Source organism: Somniosus microcephalus, chromosome 2, assembly GCF_052327205.1.
Source record: "Somniosus microcephalus isolate GS21.2 chromosome 2, FLI_Smic_1.0, whole genome shotgun sequence".
Classification (NCBI taxonomy): Eukaryota; Metazoa; Chordata; class Chondrichthyes; order Squaliformes; family Somniosidae; genus Somniosus; species Somniosus microcephalus.
Window position 1 is genome coordinate 366,377,372 of NC_140988.1, and position 24,552 is coordinate 366,401,923.

Sequence of the window (24,552 nt, forward strand, 5' to 3'; positions counted from 1 at the left end):
ACCCTCAGCCGCAGCGCTCTGATTGGCCGCGGCGCCGCTCACGTGTCGCCCTTCTAATGGCCCCGCCCCGGGGGGGAGGCGGGCGCTATAAATAGAGGCGGCGTCGCCGGGCACTTTGCAGAAAGCGGGAGGCTGCAGGAGGCGCGTTCACAGCACATTCTCAGTCATTTCACACTTTTACAGCAAATGCTGATGGATTGCAGCTCAACAAAATAAAAATCCAGTCACAAATTATTTCTGACCAGAAAAGGAACAAAAATATCTGGAGGAAAAACCAGGAGCTGGCAGGGTTACTTTTAGTGAGAAAGAAACTCAGGTCGTGTTAGTCTGAGGGAAAGTCAGAAGAAAAGACCGCTTCAGATATTAGTGCCACATTACCTAAACACTGCTACTGACAGGAAAGTCTTTCACTCAGATTGGACTTCATTTTAGCCCCGTGAGGTGACAGGAAAAAAGGAAGAAATAATCGACCCGGGGGGAAAACCATTGAAAAGACTGAGGGATCGAGAAGGGCACAAAAATTGGAGGGAAAAGTTGAGTAAATAAGGTGGCCAACCTCAGGAAGGTTTGGGCAAAACTCAGAGTGACAGGGAAGATACTGAAGAAGGCAAGGCCATGTCTGAGAAGAGGAAATCGGAGGTGAGATGATGGCAGATTTGAAATGGAAACCAGAAAGAAAATGCTGGAGAAATGTATGGTTTGCAACTTGAGATGGGGAAGATTCAGCTGCTCAGTCCCAAAAGATACCAATCACATTAATACTGTCAGTAGGGAGTGGCAGAGTTCCCCAGTGTTTAGATTGGATCACCAACATTAATATTGAGCAGTGAGACCATTTGGCCCATCGAACTTATCCTTCCAGTAGAAACCTAAAATTCCCTTATCACAATATCTAACTGCTTAAATTAATTCATTTTTAGTTTTTTGCCTCTACTACCCTCCCCAGTGACCACTTCAGGTACTGATAATTCCTGCTGTGACCATAGTTCTGAACTTCTCTTTTACCAGGTTTATCCTAGTCTTGTAGTTATAATTTAACTGAAAGTACTGCTGTGGATTTGCCTTTCCTATTCCAATTATTACTTTAGGTCTGATCAGAGACTGAGCAAACCTCCCAAAACATGAGGAGTGATCTGATCGAGGTGTTTAAATAGAAGGTCCACCACCATCTTCTCAAGGCAACTAGGGATGGGCATTAAAGATGGTCTTGTTAGCATTGACCACATCCTGTGTAACAATTAAAAAGGGAATTGACAAGATAGATGAGTTCCAATACTCATTTTGCTAATAGGGAGATCTGTAATAAAGGGACATCTATTTAAAATGAGAACTCAGCTGTTGAACATTTAATCCAGGAGAAAATTCTTAACGCAAAATGTAGTTGGATTGTGAAAAGCACGACCACAGAAGGCCATTGATGCAGATTTAATTCAGGTATTTAAAAGGGGATAGATACTTAAAGTGGGGAAAATGAGGTTGAAAAAGTAGATCTACCATTGTAAATAACATGGCGAAGCTTGCTGAATGGTGTTTTGCTGTGTTCCCTGAAGTTACTAGATTGATCTCGACTATGACGTTCGGGTGAGTGTGAATAATTTCACACTGAAGGGGAGGAATCGGAGGCATTCACTATGGATGTCCTTGAACAACTGGCTGAAAAACAGCAGCACCAAAAAACCTGCTGTAAGGTGTTTGACTACAGTTTTCTATGGAATGTTGCATGTGAGCATAAAGAAGGTGAGGAAGAATAAGTTAGAAAAGGGGATGGTGTGTGGTATCATTTTTAGCCATTTTGTTTTGCTTTTCGAGAAGGCTGAGGGGGGACCTGATTGAGGTGTATAAAATTATGAGGGGCATAGATAGGGTAGAGGATATAGGAGCGGTGACAGTATATAGGAGCTGTGAGGCGAGGCCCGACCAGATCGGACCAGGAGAGCACCGAGGCGGCAGTATAAAGGAGCGGTGAGGCGAGGCCCGACCAGATCGGACCAGGAGAGCATGGAGGCGGCAGTATAAAGGAGCGGTGAGGCGAGGCCCGACCAGATCGGACCAGGAGAGCACCGAGGCGGCAGTATAAAGGAGCGGTGAGGCGAGGCCCGACCAGATCGGACCAGGAGAGCACCGAGGCGGCAGTATAAAGGAGCGGTGAGGTGAGGCCCGACCAGATCGGACCAGGAGAGCACCGAGGCGGCAGTATAAAGGAGCGGTGAGGCGAGGCTTACTAACTCAGCAGCGGGGAGAGAGGTAAAAAGTAATCAGAGTGTGACGTCACCAGGGAGCAGGTAAGTGATTGGTTGGTGAGTATTTCTCTTTTTTAAACTTTAACTCTGTAGTTTATAGTTACTAAGGTCTTTTCTGGTGTAGCAGGGACTGTTGGTTTACCAACTCAGGCACTGTAGAGTCATCTTTAATTGGTGATAGTGAATTAATTTAAAGTAATTAAAGGGTAAGTCATGCCAGGAGAGCCCAGCCCCGTGTTATGCTCCTCTTGCTCTATGTGGGAATTCAGGGACACTGCCGGTGTCCCTGATGACCACGTGTGCCAGAAATGCATCCAGCTGCAGCTACTAGCAGACCGCATTGCGGCGCTGGAGCTGCGGATGGATGGGCTTTGGAGCATTCACGATGCTGAGAGGGTCGTGGATAACACGTTTAGTGAGTTGGTCACACCGCAGGTAAGGGCTGCACAGGCAGAAGGGAAATGGGTGACCATCAGGCAGAGCAGTAGAGGCAGGCAGGGAGTGCAGGGAACCCCTGTGGCCATCCCCCTCTCAAACAGGTATACCGATTTGGATACTGTTGAGGGGGATGACTTACCAGAGGAAGGCAGCAGCAGCCAACTTCCTGGCACCAGGGGTGCTTCTGCTGCTCAGGAAGGGAGGAAAAAGAGTGGGAGAGCAATAGTGGTAGGGGATTCTATCGTAAGGGGTACAGATAGGCGTTTCTGTGGCCGTAGACATGACTCCAGGATGGTTTGTTGCCTCCCTGGTGCCAGGGTCAAGGATGTCACTGAACGGCTGCAGGGCATTCTGAAGGAGGAGGGTGAACAGTCAGAGGTCGTGGTTCACATTGGGACCAATGACATGGGTAGGAAGAGGGATGAGGTCCTGCAGCAAGAATTTAGGGAGCTAGGTAGCAGATTAAAGAGCAGGACCTCAAAGGTTGTAATCTCTGGATTACTCCCGGTGCCACGTGCTAGTGAGTATAGGAATAGGAGGATAGAGCAGATGAATGCGTGGCTAAAGAGTTGGTGCAGGAGGGAGGGCTTTAGTTTCCTGGATCACTGGGCCTGCTTCTGGGAAAGGTGGGACTTGTACAAGTCGGACGGGTTGCACCTGAACCAGAGTGGGACAAACATCCTTGCCGGGGAGGTTTGCTAGCACTGTTCGGGGGGGTTTAAACTAAAATGGCAGGGGGTTGGGAACCTGAGCAGGGCGACAGAGGAAAGGGAAACGGATAAAAGCAAAAGATAGGAAGGAAAAAAACAAAAGTGGCAGTCAGAGAAATCAACGGTTTAAATCAAACGCGGCCACTGTAAATAATAACTCTAATAGGTCTAAGAGCGTTAAAAAAACAAGCCTGAAGGCTTTGTGTCTTAATGCGAGGAGCATTTGTAATAAGGTGGACGAATTGGCTGCGCAAATAGAGGTAAACGAATATGATTTGGTTGGGATTACGGAAACGTGGCTCAAGGATGGCCAAGACTGGGAACTCAACACCCAGGGGTATTCGATATTCAGGGAAGATAGGCAAAAAGGAAAGGGAGGTGGGGTAGCATTACTGGTTAAAGAAGGGATTAATACAATTGTAATGAAGGATATTAGCTCTGATGATGTGGAATCTGTATGGGTAGAATTGAGAAATACTAAGGGGAAAAAAACATTAGTGGGAGTGGTATATAGACCTCCCAACAGTAAGGCGGAGGTTGGGGGTGGCATTAAAAGGGAAATTAAAGAAGCGTGCAATAAGGGCACAGCAGTCATCATGGGTGACTTTAATCTACATATAGATTGGGCCAACCAAATCAGTAACAATACTGTGGAGGAGGAATTCCTGGAGTGTTTACGGGATGGTTTCCTGGACCAATATGTCGAGGAACCAACCAGAGATCAGGCCATCTTAGACTGGGTATTATGTAACGACAAAGGATTAATTAGCAGTCTTGTTGTACGAGGCCCCTTGGGTCTGAGTAATCATAATATGATCGAATTCTTCATTAAGATGGAGAATGAAGTAGTTGACTCAGAGACTCGGGTCCTCAATTTAAATAAAGGAAACTACGATGGTCTGAGGAGCGAGTTGGGTAGGATTGATTGGGAAATGGCACTCAAAGGGTTGACGGTGGATAGGCAATGGCAAACATTCAAAGACCGAATGGATGAGCTACAGAATTTGTTCATCCCAGTTTGGCATAAAAATAAAACAAAGGTGACTCAACCGTGGCTAACAAGGGAAATTAGGGATAGCATAAGATCCAAGGAGACGACATATAAATTGGCCAGAAAAAGCAATAATCCTGAGGATTGGGAGCAGTTTAGGATTCAACAAAGGAGGAAAAAGGGATTAATTAAGAAAGGGAAAATAGAATATGAGAGTAAGCTTGCGGGGAACATAAAAACTGATTATAAGACCTTTTATAGATATGTGAAGAGAAAAAGATTGGTGAAGTCAAGCGTAGGTCCCTTACAGTCAGAATCAGGGGAATTTATAATGGGAAACAAAGAAATGGCAGACCAACTAAATTCATACTTTGGTTCTGTCTTCACAAAGGAGGACACAAATAACCTCCCAGAGATGCCGGGGAACATAGGGCCTGATGAAAGGGTGGAACTGAAAGAAATCAGTATTTGTAGGGAAATGGTGTTAGGAAAATTGATGGGACTGAAGGCCGATAAATCCCCAGGGCCTGATAATCTACATCTCAGGGTACTTAAGGAAGTGCCCTGGAAATAGAAGATGCATTGTTGGTCATCTTCCAGAACTCGTTAGGCTCTGGAACAGTACCCATGGATTGGAGGGTAGCTAATGTTACCCCACTATTCAAAAAAGGTGGTCGAGAAAAAGCGGGGAATTATAGACCGGTAATCCTGACATCGGTAGTGGGGAAAATGCTAGAATCTATTATAAAAGATGTAATAGCAGAGCACTTGGTAAGCAGTGACAGGATCGGACAAATTCAACATGGATTTACAAAAGGTAAATCATGCTTGACTAATCTACTGGAATTTTTTGAGGATGTAACTGGTAAAATAGATAAGGGAGAACCAGTGGATGTGGTGAATTTGGACTTTCAGAAGGCTTTTGATAAGGTCCCACATAAGAGATTAGCGTGCAAAATTAAGGCACATGGGATTGGGGGCAAGGTATTGACTTGGATAGAGAACTGGTTGGCGGACAGAAAGCAAAGAGTTGGAATAAACGGGTCGTTTTCCGAGTGGCAGGCAGTGACTAGTGGGGTACCGCAAGGATCGGTCCTAGGACCCCAGCTGTTCACAATATATATTAATGATCTGGACGAGGGAATTGGATGTAATATCTCCAAATTTGCAGACGACACAAAGCTGGGTGGGAGGGTAAGCTGTGAGGAGGATGTCGTGAAACTCCAGTACGATTTGGACAGATTGGGTGATTGGGCAGAAACATGGCAAATGCACTATAATGTGGATAAATGTGAGGTTATCCACTTTGGTAGCAAAAACAGGAAGGCAGATTATTATTTGAATGGCAATAGATTGGGAGAAGGGGAAGTGCAAAGAGACCTGGGTGTTCTTGTGCACCAGTCGCTGAAGGTAAGTATGCAGGTGCAGCAGGCGGTTAAGAAGGCAAATGGTATGTTGGCCTTTGTAGCAAGAGGGTTTGAGTACAGGAACAAGGATGTCTTGCTACAGTTGTACAGGGCCTTGGTGAGACCGCACCTTGAGTACAGTGTGCAGTTTTGGTCGCCTTACCTGAGGAAGGACGTTCTTGCCATGGAAGGAGTGCAGCGAAGATTCACCAGGCTGATACCTGGGATGGCAGGAATGACGTATGAGGAGAGATTGTGTCGATTGGGCTTATACTCACTGGAGTTTAGAAGATTTAGAGGGGATCTCATCGAAACTTATAAAATTCTGTCAGGCCTGGACAGACTAGATGCAGGAAGGATGTTTATGATGGCCGGGGAGTCCAGAACCAGGGGTCATAGTCTAAGAATAAGGGGTAAGACATTTAGGACTGAAATGAGGAGGAATTTCTTCACCCAGAGAGTGGTGAACCTGTGGAATTCTCTGCCACAGAGGGCGGTGGAGGACAGTTCATTAAATATATTCAAAAAAGAGTTGGATATATTTCTTAAGGCTAAAGGGATCAAGGGATATGGGGAGAAGGTAGGGACAGGGTACTGAATTTGGATGATCAGCCATGATCTCATTGAATGGCGGAGCAGGCTCGAAGGGCCGAATGGCCTACTCCTGCTCCTATCTTCTATGTTTCTATGTTTCTATGGTAGATAGAAAGGAACTTTTCCCCTTAGTAGAGGGGTCAATAACAAGGGAGCATAGATTCAAGATAAGGGGCAGGAGGTTTAGAGGGGATTTGAGGAAGAACTTTTTCACCCAGAGGGTGGTTGGAATCTGGAACTCACTGCCTGAAAGGATGGTAGAGGCAGGAAGCCTCACAACATTCAAGAAGCATTTGGATGAGCACTTGAAATGCCATAGCATACAAGGCTACGGACCAAATGCTGGAAAATGGGATTAGATTAGACAGGGTTTGATGGCCGGCGCGGACGCGATGGGCCGAAGGGCCTCTTTCTGTGCTGTATAACTCTATGACTCTATGACATCCTCTGGAGCAAGGTAGCACCAACACTGATTTTAGAAGGTCTTGAGACAACTTTCCTTCAAGACATTTCAACATCATGCTGCCACGATATTGATGGCTCCCAATAATGGCTGGCTGTGCCGGCCCATTCAAGTGGTGTGGAGGATATTCTTTTAAAGATTGGCAGATCTGACAGGGTAGCTAATCTTAAATTTGTAGAACTCTAGTTTATGAAGATTACAGATTTAATGCCTAGATGAATCAGAAATTACATTCATTTTATTTCTCCAGATTCTCGAAAAGCTTAAAGACATTGCCGTGTATCTTTCCAAAGATGATTGGGCAGAGCTAAGTGAATGGGTAGACATCCGTTATAAGAAAGTGCAGCAGAACTATGAAACCATGCTTGCAATAGGTTTGTACAAAATCAATTATTTTCTTCCTTTCAACATTTCTCCCTTCCTGTCCTGAACACCCTGATTCGTACTGGCATACAGTTCTTCCAATATTACACCCAAGTGGATGTTCTCCTCATATGTGGTTAGATACTTTGGCTGGGATTTTCCATCTCACCGCTGCTGGCACAGATTAGGAACGCATATCAGGAAATGCAGCACCTCCATCCTATGATTCACTGAATATTAATTTATGATTGTATCGGTGCCATCTCCTGCTCTCGCCCTGAACTAGAAAATGTCATTCACATTTGCTTCCAATTTCCACCCTTCCCTCACCTTCACATGGTTCAACTCTGACTCTTCCCTTCCCTTCCTCGACTTCTCCGTCTCCATCTCTGGGGATAGGTTATTGACAAACATTCACTACAAGCCCACTGACTCCCACAGCTACCTGGACTACACTTCCTCCCACCCCGCTTCCTGTAAGGACTGTATTTCATTCTCCCAGTTTCTCCGTCTCTGCCGCATCTGCTCTGACGATGCCTCTTTCCATACCAGTGCTTCCGACATGTCTTCCTTTTTCCTCAACCGACGATTCCCCTCGAGCCTGGTTGACACGGCCCTCGACCATGTCCATTCTTCTCCCGCACTTCTGCCCTCACCCCTGCCCCTCCCTCCCGGAACCACGATAGGGTTCCCCTTGTCCTCACCTTTTACCCCACCAGCCCCCACATTCAACGGATCATCCTTCGCCATTTCTGCCACCTCCAGCGTGATCCCACCACCAAATGCATCTTCCCCTTACCTCCCCTTTCAGCATTCTGTAGGGACCGCTCCCTCCGCGACACCCTAATCCACTCCTCTACCACCCCCAGCACCCCTTCCCTTTTGCCCGGCACCTTCCCATGCAAGCGCAGGAGATGCAACACATGCCCTTATACCTCCCCTCTTCCCACTGTCCAGGGCCCCAAACACCCCTTCCAGGTGAAACAGCGATTTACTTGTACTTCTTGCAATCTAGTATACTGTATTCGCTGCTCACGATGTGGTCTCCTCTACACTGGGGAGACCAAACGCAGATTGGGTGACTGCTTTGCGGAACACCTCCGTTCAGTCTGTAAGACCCTGAGCTTCCGGTCGCCTGTCACTTTAATTCACCGCCCCATTCCCACTCAGACCTCACCGCCCTCAGCTTCTTGCACTGTTCCACGGAAGCTCGACGTAAACTCGAGGAACAGCACCTCATCTTTCGATTAGGCACTCTACAGCCCTCTGGACTCAACATAGAGTTCAACAATTTCAGATCATAACCTCGGCCCCTATCACATATATATATATATATTTTTTTTTTCCCTCCCACGTGGCAGCTGTCCTTCATTCTGCCAGTGCAATTCACACTCCAACTAGAGCCATCCTTTGTTCCTTAACCTGTCCCATTACCACCTCCTCTCGCCTTGAATATCTCTTAATGGCCCAGTAATTCCGGGCACAACGCGTGAGTACAGACGGGGTACTCACGCGTGTGCCCGGAGGAATTGCCGGTTTTCAGCATGCACAGCGCATGCGCTGAAAACCGGCATTTCCTGTCCTCTGACCCAAGGGGTTAAGAGGCAGAACGCGCGCGACTGCACAGGCAGGTGCGCAGTGAAATTCCTTTTTTTTTTCCAGAGTTGCGCGTGTGTAAAGGCCTCCGGTCTTTACGCTTGAAAAACCACACGTAAATACTTAGTTTTTCAGGTAAGTGGGCTTTTAGTACAATTGAGAATTTTTTTTTCCACAGGTTAGTTATTTTTAAAGAATTTACAGTAAGGTAAGTTTAGTTTTAGCCCCGATTTAAAAAACATTTCTTTTTTTCAAATTTTAAAATTATTGTTCAAAATAGTTTTTCAGAGTTCTTTATTGTTCATTTAAGTAGTGCAATGTTTTTTTAAATTTTCTTTCAGGTTTAAGTAGTGTTTTGGGGCCAGGAGTTTTCATGAGTTTGACAGCTCTTTCTGTCAAACTCATGAATGAGTTTCCCCTCCCCTGATTGGCTGCACAGTGCTCACCTGATCCCAGCCGGCACATCGCACTAACTACGCCGCTGGATCAGGTAAGCACATCGCGCCAACATCTGAACCGGGCCTGTGACAGGAAATGCAAGCAGGCCCGGGCTTCAGATGTTGGCGCGCAGGGTGAGTGCACATCGGGGGCTTGCATGCGCGGCAAGCTCCCGATCCTAATTTCAGGGCCAATGTCTCTCAATGTCTCTTTGTCTCTCCTGCTTTCTATCCTATCACTGACCTTCCCTTTTGTTCTTTCATCCCCTCCCCCTTTTCCCAGCCCCTAACTTGCTTTAAAATCTATTCTATTTCCTGCATTTTTCCAGTTCTGACGAAGGGGCTTCGACCTGAAACATTAACTCTGTTTCTCTCTCCGCGGATGCCCCCTGGCCTGCTGAGTTTTTCCAGCGTTTTCTGTTGTTATTTCGGATTTCCAGCATTCGCAGTATTTTGCTAGAATATTAATTTAATTGCCTTGAAAAAATCCTGTCTGAGTGTTGGTAGTTGTGTGATGTGCGGGACAGCACGGCTGATCCTGATCTCATCTGACTATCAGAACACCTCCTATTGTGACAATACCCCACTCTTTGTGCAAAACTACGAAATGATTGTCATTAAAACTAAATGAAGAATAAAAACAGTAAATATTGGAATAAGGGAGGAAAGCTCTACATCTCAGATGCCATCAAGGACCTTCCTTTCCCTCGGAACTGAGAGTGACCGTCAGCTGTCACAAATGTAAATTTCCTTCCTTTGGACTCTCCAATGGGTCCAATAGGGAGCAGCGGCATAAACAAATACTGGGAGATCAAGTCTCTTAGAGGGCATGGGTCTGAGTGCTGTGCTCCCAGCTCCCCAGCATAACATAAAAGCACCTTTTCGTCTGATCAATCTGTGCTGGATTTAAATCCAGATGCCATTGATGAAAGGAAAGCCTCTGTGCGGCTCTTACCTGATATTATTCTAAAATGGTTTGATTCAACAGATGCCTTTCGTCAGTAAGTTAAGTCAATTTAAATACAGGCTGTTATCAGCTGTAGATGAGTGGAATATTTTAATTTTCACAGGATTGAATATACCAAAACCAGCGTTCATGTCAAGACCTAGCAGTGGGCGCCAACCCCGTGTGTATGTTTCTAGTGACTCGGATGAGGAGTGGACGCCTAAACATCTTGTGAAAAACCCACCAAGTAAATTGAATGGGGTAGATTTTGCCGAACCTGTCGAGAAGAAGGCGGGACTTCCCCTTTCGGGTTTTTGACCTGCCTACTTCGACGTCCGGCCAATCCGCGTGATTTTCCCTTGATTGACCTTGTTGAGCCCACCCAGCGGGCTCAGCAGGCCAATTAAGGGCCACCCGGCAACAGGTGATGTCACAGACTGAAATTTCATCTGTCAAGAGTTCTTGACAGATGAAATATCAGTGTTTCACAGCTGTTTGAAGCTGTGAAACACTGACACTCTAAGTTCTAAGCTGAGTCATTCTGCACAGACTCAGTTAGAACTCGCACCGGCACTCAAAGCTGAAGGCTGTCACTTTTCACAGATCGCAGCCGTTCAGCTTTCAGTTCTGGCTGAGCGATGCGCTCCCGACGGCTACAGGAAGAAAGGCTGCTAAGGTAAGTACAGGTAAGTAAAAGTTCTTTACACACTTTAGACACACCAAACACACTTACCTTTGCATTCATGCACCCATCACTCACCTGAGCGCCAACATCGCGACCCCTGCAACTCCTTCAACCCGACGGCCCGCCTGCTCTACCTGGCGTGGTTTGGAGCCATCGGGAATCCCACACGAAACCCCTCAAAATAGGGATTAGGCTAAAAACTGCCTGTTAACTACCTGTTAACAGGCAGTTAATTGGCACTAATCCCTTCCCGCCTGGTTTCGGCGGGTCCCAGTGCGGGGCGGGTACCCGCCACCCCTGAAACTTACGTGGGGCGGGATTTTCGGCGGGATGGTGCCGGGACCCCCAAATTCGGGATTCCCCCCCCCCCCCACACGCCTGAAACCCCGCCTGACGGCTCCCCAAAAATCTAGCCCAATGTGTTTTCTTTGGTAAAGTATTAAATGTGCTTTTTTATCACCCTGATTATAACCAGTTTCTCCAGCAGCTAGTACATATTTTTGTCAGGAGGCAGTTACCTTGAAGTTTTGGAGAGCTGGAGAGGTAAGTAAATTGTCTGATCACATTTTCCCTTATACTTGTGTAAGTTTTCTTTTCCAATTTTTATCTGCATAATGTGTTGATTTTTTCGAGCCTGAATAAACTAGATGGGGTCAATTTTAACTCAGGTGCGGGGAATTGTCGGGTTCCCCGAATTTCGTGTTTCCCACACGAATCTAAATGGGTGTGTGAGGTTGATGCAATTTTAACTCAATTGGCCGATTGATTTCCAACATGTGGGAACCCTTCGCAAATGAGTATTTCCAGTCAGAAAGTCGCATAATATGACATAAGAACATAAGAACATAAGAAGTAGGAGCAGGAGTAGGCCATACGACCCCTCGGGCCTGCTCCGCCCTTCAATAGGATCATGGCTGATCCGAACCTAGACTCACTTCCACTTCCCTGCCCGCTCCCCGTAACCCCTAATTCCCTTATCAGCTAGGAAACTGTCTATCTCCATTTTAAATTTATTTACTGTTGCAGCTTCCACAGCTCTCTGAGGTAGCAAATTCCATAGATTTACTACCCTCTGAGTGAAGAAGTTTCTCCTCATCTCAGTTTTGAAACGGCAGCCCCTTATTCTAAGATTATGCCCCTTAGTTCTAGTCCCACCCATGAATGGAAACATCCTCCCCGCATCCACCCGATCAAGCCCCCTCACAATCTTATATGTTTCGATAAGATCGCCTCTCATTCTTCTGAATTGCAATGTGTAGAGTACTCAACCTTTCCTCATAAGTCAACCCCTCATCTCCGGAATCAACCGAGTGAACCTTCTCTGAACTGCCTCGAGCGCAAGTATATCTTTTCTTAAAAATGGAAACCAAAACTGTACACAATATTCCAGGTGTGGCCTCACCAGTACCCTATATAACTGAAGCAAGACTTCCCTGTTTTTATACTCCATCCCCCTTGCAATAAAAGCCAAGATTCCATTGGCCTTCCTGATCACCTGCTGTACCTGCATACTAACCTTCTGTGTTTCATGCACCAGGACCCCCAGATCCCTTTGTACTGTAGCACTTTGCAGTTTCTCTCCATTTAGATAATAACTTGCTCTTTGATTTTTTCTGCCAAAGTGCATAACCTCACACTTTCCAACATTATATTCCATCTGCCAAATTTCTGCCCACTCACTTAGTGACGACATCATTTAAGGTCTGCAACAAGCCTTGCTTCTTCTGCAGGCTGCCAGCCTTTTGGCATTTGATGGCACAGGAACCTGTAGGAACAATGGCCAGCGGGAGGCCAAGATCATCTCCTAAATTTGATGAGGCATCACTGCAGGCATTGTTGGATGGGGCTAGGGCCAACAGGAAGGGCCTGCTCCCTTCTTCAGGGAGGAAGAGGCCTCCCAGTCAGACCAAGGCCGTGTGGCTACAGGTGGCTGGGGAAGTCAATTCCTTGGGGCTCACACGGCGCAGCTGGATGCAGTGCAGGAGAAGATTCCATGACCTTCATCGCACTGGAAAAGTAAGTATGAAGTTTACATCACCCTCAATCTGATCCCCATTGCCTTTCCTCACCAGCACTCAGCTTTAGCAATCTCTTCTTCCACATCCCACTTGACACTCACATCCATGCACTCTTAGCCATTCCCTCTCTCTCTATGCTCACATTCACATAACTTTTCCACTATGCAGCCCTGACACGCCCTCTCGCTCTGATGCTTTGAACACAACTGACAACGCACAGGGAGGGCGCTTGGTCTTGCAACCTCACTCCATCTTTGTCTCCTTCTAAGTATCAATGCTATGCAATCCCTACACTCACTCCCTCATTCTCACTCAACCTCCACTTGTCTCCATTGCAGGAAAAGAGAGCTCATAACAGGAGCGAGCGAGCCAGGACAGGAGGTGGGCCACCCTCATTAGCCCAGCTCACCCCCTGGGAGGAAGCCGTCCTGGAGATTGTCGGGGATGATACAGACGTGGAAGTTGGGGGAGGACAGACAGGTGCACCCACACAAGCTGGTGACAGAATAGTTTTCCATCTCTCTCATTGCCATTGCATGAGTCGCTGATAATGATTCTGAAGCTACATCATATGGACTTATGATCATCTGCAAAATGCAATGTGCATGTAGCCTTGGCATCACATCTCTAACTCTTTCCATTACTCCCCCACAGGACCATCGCGAGCCCCCGTCTCCCCACTGTGCAGGAGGAAGAGCCTGAGATTCCAGACTTCTCAGAGGAATCTGCAACATCTGAGAGCGCAGCATCAGCAGAAATAAGCACACCCAGCACCAGCGCAGATATTCACACCTCGGGGGGACCTTCGGGACATAGAGCAGTGCTGTCATCTGGTGTATCACAGCTCACAAGTGAGCATCAGCAGAATGTGGAGACCGGGACAGTAGTGGAGAGTCCTCGTCAGATGGCGCAGGACTCTGCCAGCTCGGCTCAGCTGCATGTCGACCCTCTGCCTCTGGGTCCATCCATAAAATCAGAGGTGATGGAACTCCATGCACAGTTGTCGGAGTCTCTGGCAGGTTTTGTCTCCAGGGTCGCTGCGAGTGTGGAGCGAATGGAGGAGTCCATAGCGTCCATGAGCAGAGCTTTTGTGGAGTCAGTGGCGCATGAACGCATCAACACGGACAGGATGGCTACCTACGTGGATATGATTGCTGCCTCCGTGGTAAGGCTGGCTACCGTAGAGGAGAGGATGGCTACGGTAGAGGAGAGGAGGGCTACGGTAGAGGAGAGGAGGGCTACGGCCAAGGAGGAGGTTAGTCACCAGGGTAAATCCATGTTGACTTTTTCCGATCCTGTCACTGTTTTCCAAGTGCTTGACTAATCTACTGGAATTTTTTGAGGATGTAACTGGTAAAATAGATAAAATAGATGAAGGAGAACCAGTGGATGTGGTGTATTTGGACTTTCAGAAGGCTTTCGATAAGGTCCCGCGTAAGAGATTCGCATGTAAAGTTAAGGCACATGCGATTGGGGGCAAGGTACTGACTTGGATAGAGAACTGGTTGGCAGACAGGAAGCAAAGAGTTGGAATAAACGGGTCTTTTTCCGAGTGGCAGGCAGTGACTAGTGGGGTATCGCAGGGATCGGTCCTAGGACCCCAGCTATTCACAATATATATAAATGATCTAGACGAGGGAACTAGATGTAATATCTCCAAGTTTGCAGATGACACAAAGCTGGGTGGGCATGTGTGCTGTGAGGAGGATGCCGAGAAACTCCAGTATGATTTGGACAGGTTGAGTGATTGGGCAGATGCATGGCAGATGCAGTATAATGTGGATAAATGCGAGGTTATCCACTTTGGTGGCAAAAACAGGAAGGCAGATTATTATCTGAACGGCAATAGATTGGGAGAAGGGGAAGTGCAACAAGACCTGGGTGTCTTTGGGCACCAGTCGCTGAAGGTAAGCATGCAGGTGCAGCAGGCGGTTAAGAAGGCAAATGGTATTTTGGCCTTCATAGCAAGAGGGTTCGAGTACAGGAACAAGGATGTCTTGCTGCAGTTTTACAGGGCCTCGTTGAGACCACACCTTGAGTATTGTTAGCAGTTTTGGTCGCCTTATCTGAGGAAGGATGTTCTGGCCATGGAGGGAGTGCAGCAACGATTAACCAGACTGATACCTGGGATGGCAGGAATGATGTACGAGGAGAGACTGGGTCGATTGGGCTTATACTCGCTGGAGTTTAGAAGAATGAGAGGGGATCTCACTGAAACTTATAAAATTCTAACAGGACGAGACAGTCTAGATGCAGGAAGGATGTTCCCGATGGCGGGGCTGTCCAGAACCAGGGGTCACAGTCTAAGGATACGGGGTAAGCCATTTAGGACTGAGATGAGGAGGAATGTAATATGTGAAGAGAAAAAGATTGGTGATGTCAAGCGTAGGTCCCTTACAGTCAGAATCAGGGGAATTTACAATGGAAAACAAAGAAATGGCAGACCAACTAAATTCATACTTTGGTTCTGTCTTCACAAAGGAGGACACAAATAACCTCCCAGAGATGCCGGGGAACATAGGGCCTGATGAAAGGGTGGAACTGAAAGAAATCAGTATTTGTAGGGAAATGGTGTTAGGAAAATTGATGGGACTGAAGGCCGATAAATCCCCAGGGCCTGATAATCTACCTCTCAGGGTACTTAAGGAAGTGGCCCTAGAAATAGAAGATGCATTGCTGGTCATCTTCCAGAACTCGATAGGCTCTGGAACAGTACCCATGGATTGGAGGGTAGCTAATGTTACCCCACTATTCAAAAAAGGTGGTAGAGAAAAAGCGGGGAATTATAGACCGGTAAGCCTGACATCGGTAGTGGGGAAAATGCTAGAATCTATTATAAAAGATGTAATAGCAGAGCACTTGGTAAGCAGTGACAGGATCGGACAAAGTCAACATGGATTTACAAAAGGTAAATCATGCTTGATTAATCTACTGGAATTTTTTGAGGATGTAACTGGTAAAATAGATAAGGGAGAACCAGTGGCTGTGGTGAATTTGGACTTTCAGAAGGCTTTTGATAAGGTCCCACATAAGAGATTAGCGTGCAAAATTAAGGCACATGGGATTGGGGGCAAGGTATTGACTTGGATAGAGAACTGGTTGGCGGACAGAAAGCAAAGATTTGGAATAAATGGGTCGTTTTCCGACTGGCAGGCAGTGACTAGTTGGGTAACGCAAGGATCAGTCCTAGGACCCCAGCTGTTCACAATATATATTAATGATCTGGACGAGGGAATTGGATGTAATATCTCCAAATTTGCAGACGACACAAAGCTGTGTGGGAGGGTAAGCTGTGAGGAGGATATCATGAAACTCCAGTACGATTTGGACAGATTGGGTGATTAGGCAGAAACATGGCAAATGCACTATAATGTGGATAAATGTGAGGTTATCCACTTTGGTGGCAAAAACAGGAAGGCAGATTATTATTTGAATGGCAATAGATTGGGAGAAGGGGAAGTGCAAAGAGACCTGGGTGTTCTTGTGCACCAGTCGCTGAAGGTAAGCATGCAGGTGCAGCAGGTGGTTAAGAAGGCAAATGGCATGTTGGCCTTCGTAGCAAGAGGGTTCGAGTACAGGAACAAGGATGTCTTGCTACAGTCGTATAGGGCCTTGGTGAGACTGCACCTTGAGTATTGTGTGCAGTTTTGGTCGCCTTACCTGAGGAAGGACGTTCTTGCCATGGAAGGAGTGCAGCGAAGATTCACCAGGCTGATACCTGGGATGGCAGGAATGACGTATGAGGAGAGATTGTGTCGATTGGGCTTATACTCACTGGAGTTTAGAAGATTGAGAGGGGATCTCATCGAAACTTATAAAATTCTGTCAGGCCTGGACAGACTAGATGCAGGAAGGATGTTTATGATGGCCGGGGAGTCCAGAACCAGGGGTCATAGTCTAAGAATAAGGGGTAAGACATTTAGGACTGAAATGAGGAGGAATTTCTTCACCCAGAGAGTGGTGAACCTGTGGAATTCTCTGCCACAGAGGGCGGTGGAGGCCAGTTCATTAAATATATTCAAAAAAGAGTTGGATATATTTCTTAAGGCTAAAGGGATCAAGGGATATGGGGAGAAGGCAGGGACAGGGAACTGAATTTTGATGATCAGCCATGATCTCATTGAATGGCGGAGCAGGCTCGAAGGGCCGAATGGCCTACTCCTGCTCCTATCTTCTATGTTTCTATGAATTTCTTCACCCAGAGAGTGGTGAACCTGTGGAATTATCTACCACAGAAGGCAGTTGAGGCCAATTCATTAAATATATTCAAGAAGGTGTTAGATATATTTCTTAAGGCTAAAGGGATCAAGGGCTATGGGGAGAAAGCAGGGACAGGGTACTGAGTTTGGATGCTCAGCCATGATCTCATTGAATGACGGAGCAGGCTCGAGGGGCCGAATGGCCTACTCCTGCTCCTATCTTCTATGTTTCTATGTAACCACTTATCATTGGTAGACCTCCCATGCCATTGCTCATAGGTAGTCAATGAGAGTCAGCATTGATTTGTGAAGGGCCGGTCTTGTCTGACTGATCTAATAACCTTTTGGAGGAGGTCAGTAACGTGGACAAGGGAGTGTCTCTGGATCTTGTATGTGTGGACTTCCAGAGGGTTAAATTATGAGAACAGGTTGCAGAGACTGGGCTTATATTCCCTCAAGTACAGAATATTAAACGGTGATATAATTGAGGTGTTTAAGATGTTCAAAGAGTTGGTCGGGTAGATCGATAAAAACTATTTCCTCTGGCGGGGAAATCCAGAACAAAGGGGCATGAGCTTAAAATTATAGTTAGCCTGTGTAATGTATGTAGTGTATATATACCTTAAGGGAGAGAACTACTTTTTACAGCTCCTGTATACTGTAGTACCGGCAGTGACCACACCTGTATATAAACCCTGAGTAGTGATCTGTACAGTTAGTTCTAGAGTAACACTCATTCAGTAAACACCTGTTGAATCGTTCCCTGCAGTCTGTTGTCTGATTATTGAAGGACACAACATTAAGATACACGGATATAACAGCCTGGTCAGGGATGTGATGTCAGGAAGCACTTCTTCTCCCAAGGGCTAGCGGAATTGTGGAACTCTCCCCCCATACCTATTGAGGCTGGGGGTCAATTGAAAACTTCAAAAATGAGATTGGTAGATTTTTGTTCGGCAAGAGTTTTAAGGGATGTGGAACCAATGCGGGTAAATGGAGTTAACATACAGGTCAGCCATGCTTGAATTGAATGGCAGAACAGACTTGAGGGGCTGAATGGCCTCCTCCTGTTCCTGAGTTGATCAAGGGATATCGATCAAAGACAGGTAAATGGATTTGAGGTGCAGAGCAGCCATGGTCTAATTGAATGCTGGAGGGGCTGAATGGCCTACTCCTGTTGCTTTAAATGTATGCAATTACTTAACATAATTGGTAGAAGGCAAACAATGCCATCACTGCCCATCGCCCACACACCCTGTGGCCTTGGTCGTACCCACATGGAAACCTGTTACCGCTTTCTAGCGAAACAAGTCAGTGTAACTTAAGCCCAAAGGTTTTTACCAAATATGGTAGCAAGGTGAGGCCCCTTTAATTGGACGGGTCAAACCGTGACATCGCAGAGTAAGCCTCACCCTCACACTGCGCATCACACTGAGATGAGACATCACAATAGCTTTGTAAACTATATAAATGTGAGGCATCTGACTCTGATTAACTGGCTTTTCTGTCTATGACTGAATGCGGTCGGCTCGAACATCTGAACAGCTTTGCTCTGTGAAGACAACACGAACAATTGAAACATCATCAACCAGCAGCGTGGACAGAAGGTCGTGAACTTTGACAGGTTTGTCTTTCTGGGATGGCAGGAATGACGTATGAGGAGAGATTGGGTCGATTGGGCTTATATTCGCTGGAGTTTAGAAGAATGAGAGGGGATCTCATTGAAACTTATAATATTCTAACAGGACTAGACAGACTAGATGCAGGAAGAATGTTCCCGATGGCGGGGGAGTCCAGAACTAGGGGTCACAGTCTAAGGATAAGGGGTAAGCCATTTAGGACAGAGATGAGGAGGAATTTCTTCACCTGGAGAGTGGTGAACCTGTGGAATTCTCTACCACAAAAGGCAGTTGAGGCCAATTCATTAAATATATTCAAGAAGGAGTTAGATATATTTCTTAAGGCTAAAGGAATCAAGGGATATGGGGAGAAAGCAGGGACAATGTACTGAATTTGGATGATCAGCCATGATCTCATTAAATGGCGGACCAGGCTCAAGGGGCTGAATGGCCTACTCCTGCTCCTATCTTCTATGTTTCTATGTCTTAACCTGTTTATCTTGTATTATTAGTGAAAGCCATAATGAGCAATATTAAGTTTATCAGATACAGTAATATTGATGCACAGTCGGGTGGAATAGTTCAGTTTGTTATTGGTAGTTTTTCCATAGTGTTGCTCATAGGTAGTCTGGGTCCCGGAGCCTGGTTACTGATGGTTACTGAGCCCCATCCAGCTCCTGACTGACCGGCTCCTCCCAGTCCTGGAGTTTAATGCTCACTCCCTGCTCTGTAAATGTAGACAACTATTTACTGACTGTGACTAACTGTGTTTGGAGCTGTAGTTCCTGCTTGTATCATTCCCCGTGAAAGTCCGAGTGAGTTACAGCAAAATCCGTGCAGATATAAAGGCTCAAATACTGGAAACTGAAAGCAGGTCATACATGCTGGTTGTTCTGATCAACTTGTCCTGGACACGGGGATAGCCTGTGGTACAGCTAAGCCCGACCATTTAAGAAGGTCAAGAGTGTCCCTCTTGAAACCGTTGATTGGTGTTGAATGAACGGGTCTAAATAAGAGAGGCTGACAGGGAGAGTGAACGACTGAATAATCAGTTTCTCAAAGTGTTCACCAGTACTGAGAGCTCAGGGTTAAGACTCGAAGAATGTACTCCTGGGCAGTAATGCCACTGGAGCTGCCTTGACCGAGCTTGGTACCTGCCCTCACAGCTCGACGCTGACCCAGGTGTTGACTTTTTAAAGGGAATTTGATAAATCCTTTTACAGGTTATATATTTTATTATACAAGGGGAGCGATAAAATGCCATCATTGTCCTTGTTGCAATCCAGTGATTTTTGTGATTTCTTCTTCTGCCACAGGTACATGGTTGGTGTCAGGATGAGTGAGAGGAAATGGACGGTTTCATCAAACTACCAACAGACTAAAGTTGTCAGTAACAAAACCACAAAGACAACTGGATCACACGTCCTGACCAAAATCACATCAATGCCAGCAGAGATACCACAAAGGAGGAAATAGCAACACTGAAATACCCCTCACGCCCATCCCTCTGTGCCCCATCCATTTCTTTAGTATCAACTGTACATCTTTTAATTTCTTTATTTGATGGCCAATAACAGATCCATTTAAATGTGCAGTCAATGATTGGAGATGGTGTTAAACCAACTCTTTCCCTTCTGGCACGTTTCTTTCCCATTTTAAAAGATTTCCCACGCCCCTCTCCCTCCTCCCTAGTTCTCCCCTGGGCTGGACCTTCACGTCCAGCACTCAGGTCCCCGCATCGGCATCAAGCACCAACCCTGCTCCAACTCCAGGCTCAGTTCGGCATTGCTCGGGGTTAACTGCACTGGCACTGGATAGGGCCCAGTCCATACAGTCATCTCCGACCGATGTCGACCGGTGGTCCAACTGTTGGGACTGAACAGGAAAGTCTCAAGGGTGGACGCTCCGGTTGTTGCCTCGATGATGTAGAATGGGACGAGCTGGTTAAAGCCAATCCATCCCAGTCAACAACATCGGGTGAAACCCCGGTACCACTTGTACCGAGGCCTCCCAGGATAGAGGAAGAGTCCTCCTCTGGCACCAGCTGGTTCGGAGGTGTCCGTTCCTACTGGGGCCAGAATCAGGCTGGTTCCCCCAAGCGCCACCAGCTACTGTTGGTGTGTCCTTCACTAGAGGCATCCGTCCCCTCTGGTGACACCAACGCAGCCCCGGGACATTGGTCTCCAGTTGGCGCCAGCTCATTTGGGGGCACCACCCTCGGTGGACTCGACCCTACACAGGGTCACCTATGCTGCGGGTGATGTCCACTTTGGTGAGTGCAGCCGCAGATCTCTATTTATAGATCTGTGGCTCCCACCCACCACTGTGGACCCACCTTCAGCCGCTCCCTACTACACTCGAGAGGCACTCCCAGGGAGGGTGCGTGCACTCCAGAAACCAAACTGGGAGCCCGAGTCGACCACGGCCTCCGTGCGTTGAGGCTTTTCCATGTATTCAAAACAAGGGTGACTTCGAGTCTGAAACTGAGTTCCGGAAGTCCCATCACTTGTGGGGGTTGAGTCTTTACCTGGGGTCTTGCAAAGGCCTCAGGCATCGACCTTTGTTGGATTTCCCCACCCAATTTCCAAGGCGGTTTGGGCGGATTTGATAGGCGCGCTCCAGTTATGGCCAAGGTAGACAGCCCCGCCACCCTGCCTCACAACTTAAGGTTCGCTGGTACAGCTGGCGAACTTCAGTCGTGAAAGCCTCAGAAGGAAGGGAACTGCCCAGGAAACTAGTCCTGTTCCACCCCCCAGAATCCAAATGGTGGGACATGTGGGTCTGGCAGACCTTCCTGCAGGGTTTGGCGCATATCCCGAATTCCCTGCCACCAAATCCACCGGGGCTGGCTTCACTGACCAGCAGGTGAGTTGAGGGAGCAATCCCTGCCAGAGAGGACCACCTTCAGAGAGCATCTGCTGCAGCAGCAGACTGTGTGGGTGCTCTCAATGTAGGAGCAGGATCTATCGTCCAGTGGATCTTGCATCGCCACTGAGTTTGTCCTCACACCTTGGGGAACCTTCAGGTTCTGCAGATGCCCATTGGTGCCGAGGGCTTCTTTGGCGAGCAAGTGGAGGGTCTGCTGTAGCAGAACCTTCAGGCATTCCCGAGATGACACACAAGGGTGAGGGGGCACTGTTCACTTTGAAGCTTAGCCCACCCCATCTATAGGCCCCTTCCACTCGCCAACACCAGTACACTCACCACCTAGCCACTAACCATCACCAACGCACTCACCATCACCAATCCATTCACCACCACCATCCACTCGCCACCACCAATCCATTCACCTCCACCAGCCTATTCAAGGCTTTATCCGGAGCACGATGTCCTTTATATCTTGCTAGCCCGTCATTCCAGATTAGGACCTGGAATGCAGGTAGTTCGCAACAAGTAACCTTCGAGACCCTGTCCAGCTCCACCTCCCCCAGCAGTGATCGTGCCTGGATAGCCCACCTCAGAGTTGTGTGGGTGGGCTATTTCCAGTACTTCCCTGTGGAAGTGGATCACTCTGGATGTTTGGTTTGACCATCAGAGGATCCATCTACTAGTGGGCATACTGGCAGGTCTTCTGCCATCCAAACTGAGAGCGAGTGATCGTCATCCAGAAGGCTCAACTGTTGGGGATATTTCTCCAGTTGAGCCTTCTGGATGACCATCACTCTGCCAGTAATGTACCCACAGGATGAATGGTCTTCTCGGCCAGTGATTTCACTTGGCATTTCAACAGGCTCGGGGTGTGAACGGTATAATAGGACATTTCCACTTTCAGACTCGGTGCAGGGTAAGTTAGTGTGTCTGCAGACAGACAATATGACAAGGGTCCGGTAAGTCAACAAACAGGGTGGGACCCTCCTTCCTGGGTCCCTCTGTCAAGATGACGCGTTGCTTCCCATTGGTGCTTGAATGACGGGGTGACACTCTTGGTGCCACATTTGGCCCGGGGCGGACAACACAACAGTCGGCATACTCCGCTGCTCTGTAGTTCACCCTAACTAGTGGATGATCCACACTGAGGTAGTCCAGAACACCTTCAGGACTTGGGGGGGTTTACCAGGTCGATCGACTTGCTCGCATCACCGGATAATCACCAATCTGCTGGAGGACCTCAGGCTGTCGGGGCGGAGGCCCGATAGTCTTTCGTGCTTTTGTTTCTGGATTCTGTTGCTCAGGGTTGCCTGATCTCCAGGATGCTCCAGGAAATTGCAGCAGGTGGTGGTTCTGGTTAACCCTTTAGTTACCTCACAAACCGTGCTTCAGGGATACCCGGGTGTTGAATACACACTTTGATTTCAGGAGCCCACGGGAGAAATCCAAGTCATTTTTAGAGTATAGAGGACCCTACCTTTTTTAGGGAATTTTTCATTCTGACATCCTCCACACACTGCTGGGCACTGTCCAACTGGTACTCAGGGTGAGAAGGGTGGACCGTACCTGCAAGTGAACAGATTCTCCGGCTCCCAGGACAAATAGATCAAAGTGGGTGTTATTCACGGGTGCCAGCGCCAGATCCAAACAGTAAGCTGAACCGTAAGGATCTGGATTTGGGTCCTGCCAGCTTCTGATTGATGGCCTGGCAGTTGAGATGGAATGCCCGTCAAATTAGGGTATACCAGCAGTGCGGCACTCATGGGTAATGCTCACTTTATTGCGTCTGTCCTGGTCATTTAAGCCTCTGTTCCCATACAAGTACCTCCACCCTCCTCGTCCTCAGTACTACTTGGTTAGTCACCAGCTGTGTGTGCAGAATGCCTGAATGAAGATCACAGCTCCCTTGTCAGCTGTTCCCGTGTCAGCTGCTCCCTTGTAAGCTCCTCTTCATTCTTCAAGTGACGCGGCATTTGCCACCCACCTGGTTTTCTCTTGGGTCTAGCGGGGAGTGTTGGTATGTCTTTTCCTCGTTCTGGGTTGTCTTTGGGTGTCAACAAACTGGGTTCTGGGGTGTGCTAAAAGTTAACACTGCACGGGAGTCGGGGAGGGAGGGGAAAAACAAGTGGGTTTGCCCTTCAAAGTTAGGACGTCTTAACAAAATGTCTTAACAGGAAAGGTCACGCCTTAAGAGATTTTCCTCAGGCAAATTGTGCCGATGCATCCCGGTAATTAGATCCACATTCCACCCCCAATTCGGCCTGTCAATGTTTAGGAACGGATGTTCCCAGCAAATTAAACGATGTCACAGTTAACACTTTAAAGAAATGATTGGGGACAGTTTTCATTCAACCTGGAATGACAGAAATGGGAACTCTAGACAACCTGCCAACCAGTTTCTCGTCATCGCTGAATATTGGGTTTGTGACTGCTGCTACAGAACTAGACAGGCGATTGTTGAAGACCAGGCTCCCGGGGACTGTGTTCAATTGATGTTAGCAGAGTTGAAGTGAGAAAGTAATTGTCTCAGAATATTTGGGCCATAATGATCTCCTGAACTAGTTTCGATCGCCTAAGGGGGTCGGAGAGGAATTTCCCAGATTTTTTTCCCAAATTGGCCTGGGTTTTTATGTCTGGTTTTTCGCCTCTCCCAGGAGATCACATTTCGCATATTATAAGTCATGTTTCAATAGCTGAAATGTGAAAAGTTTAACATCTGAAAATAAACGTGGATTGAAAATGAACAAACTTACTGTATGTCTCCTGATTTGTGCACGGATCATTGAAGGGAACAGAAAGGGGAAGAGATGAGTTCTGATTGTCCCTGGGCTCAATTACTGACTGGGTGAATTCTTTGAGCCACACACTAGGAGGGACCTAGATTGACTCCCCAGTCTGCACATACAAACATACAAAAAGATATACAAAAGTAGATGAAGACTATCAGGCCCATTAAGCTCACCCCATCCAGTAGACAGT

General features: G+C 47.3%; 1 protein-coding gene across 1 annotated transcript; it reads left to right on the top strand.

Annotated features, from left to right (window-relative positions):
• Positions 1–138: 138 nt before the first annotated feature.
• Positions 139–24,321, top strand: LOC147123745 (uncharacterized). Its single transcript, XM_085975644.1, has 5 exons — positions 139–639; positions 1,551–1,737; positions 7,093–7,216; positions 11,357–11,412; positions 18,632–24,321. Exons 2-5 carry the CDS (start codon positions 1,636–1,638, stop codon positions 18,698–18,700), a joined length of 351 nt encoding a protein of 116 aa, XP_085831770.1. The 5' UTR covers positions 139–639; positions 1,551–1,635; the 3' UTR covers positions 18,701–24,321.
• Positions 24,322–24,552: the final 231 nt, after the last annotated feature.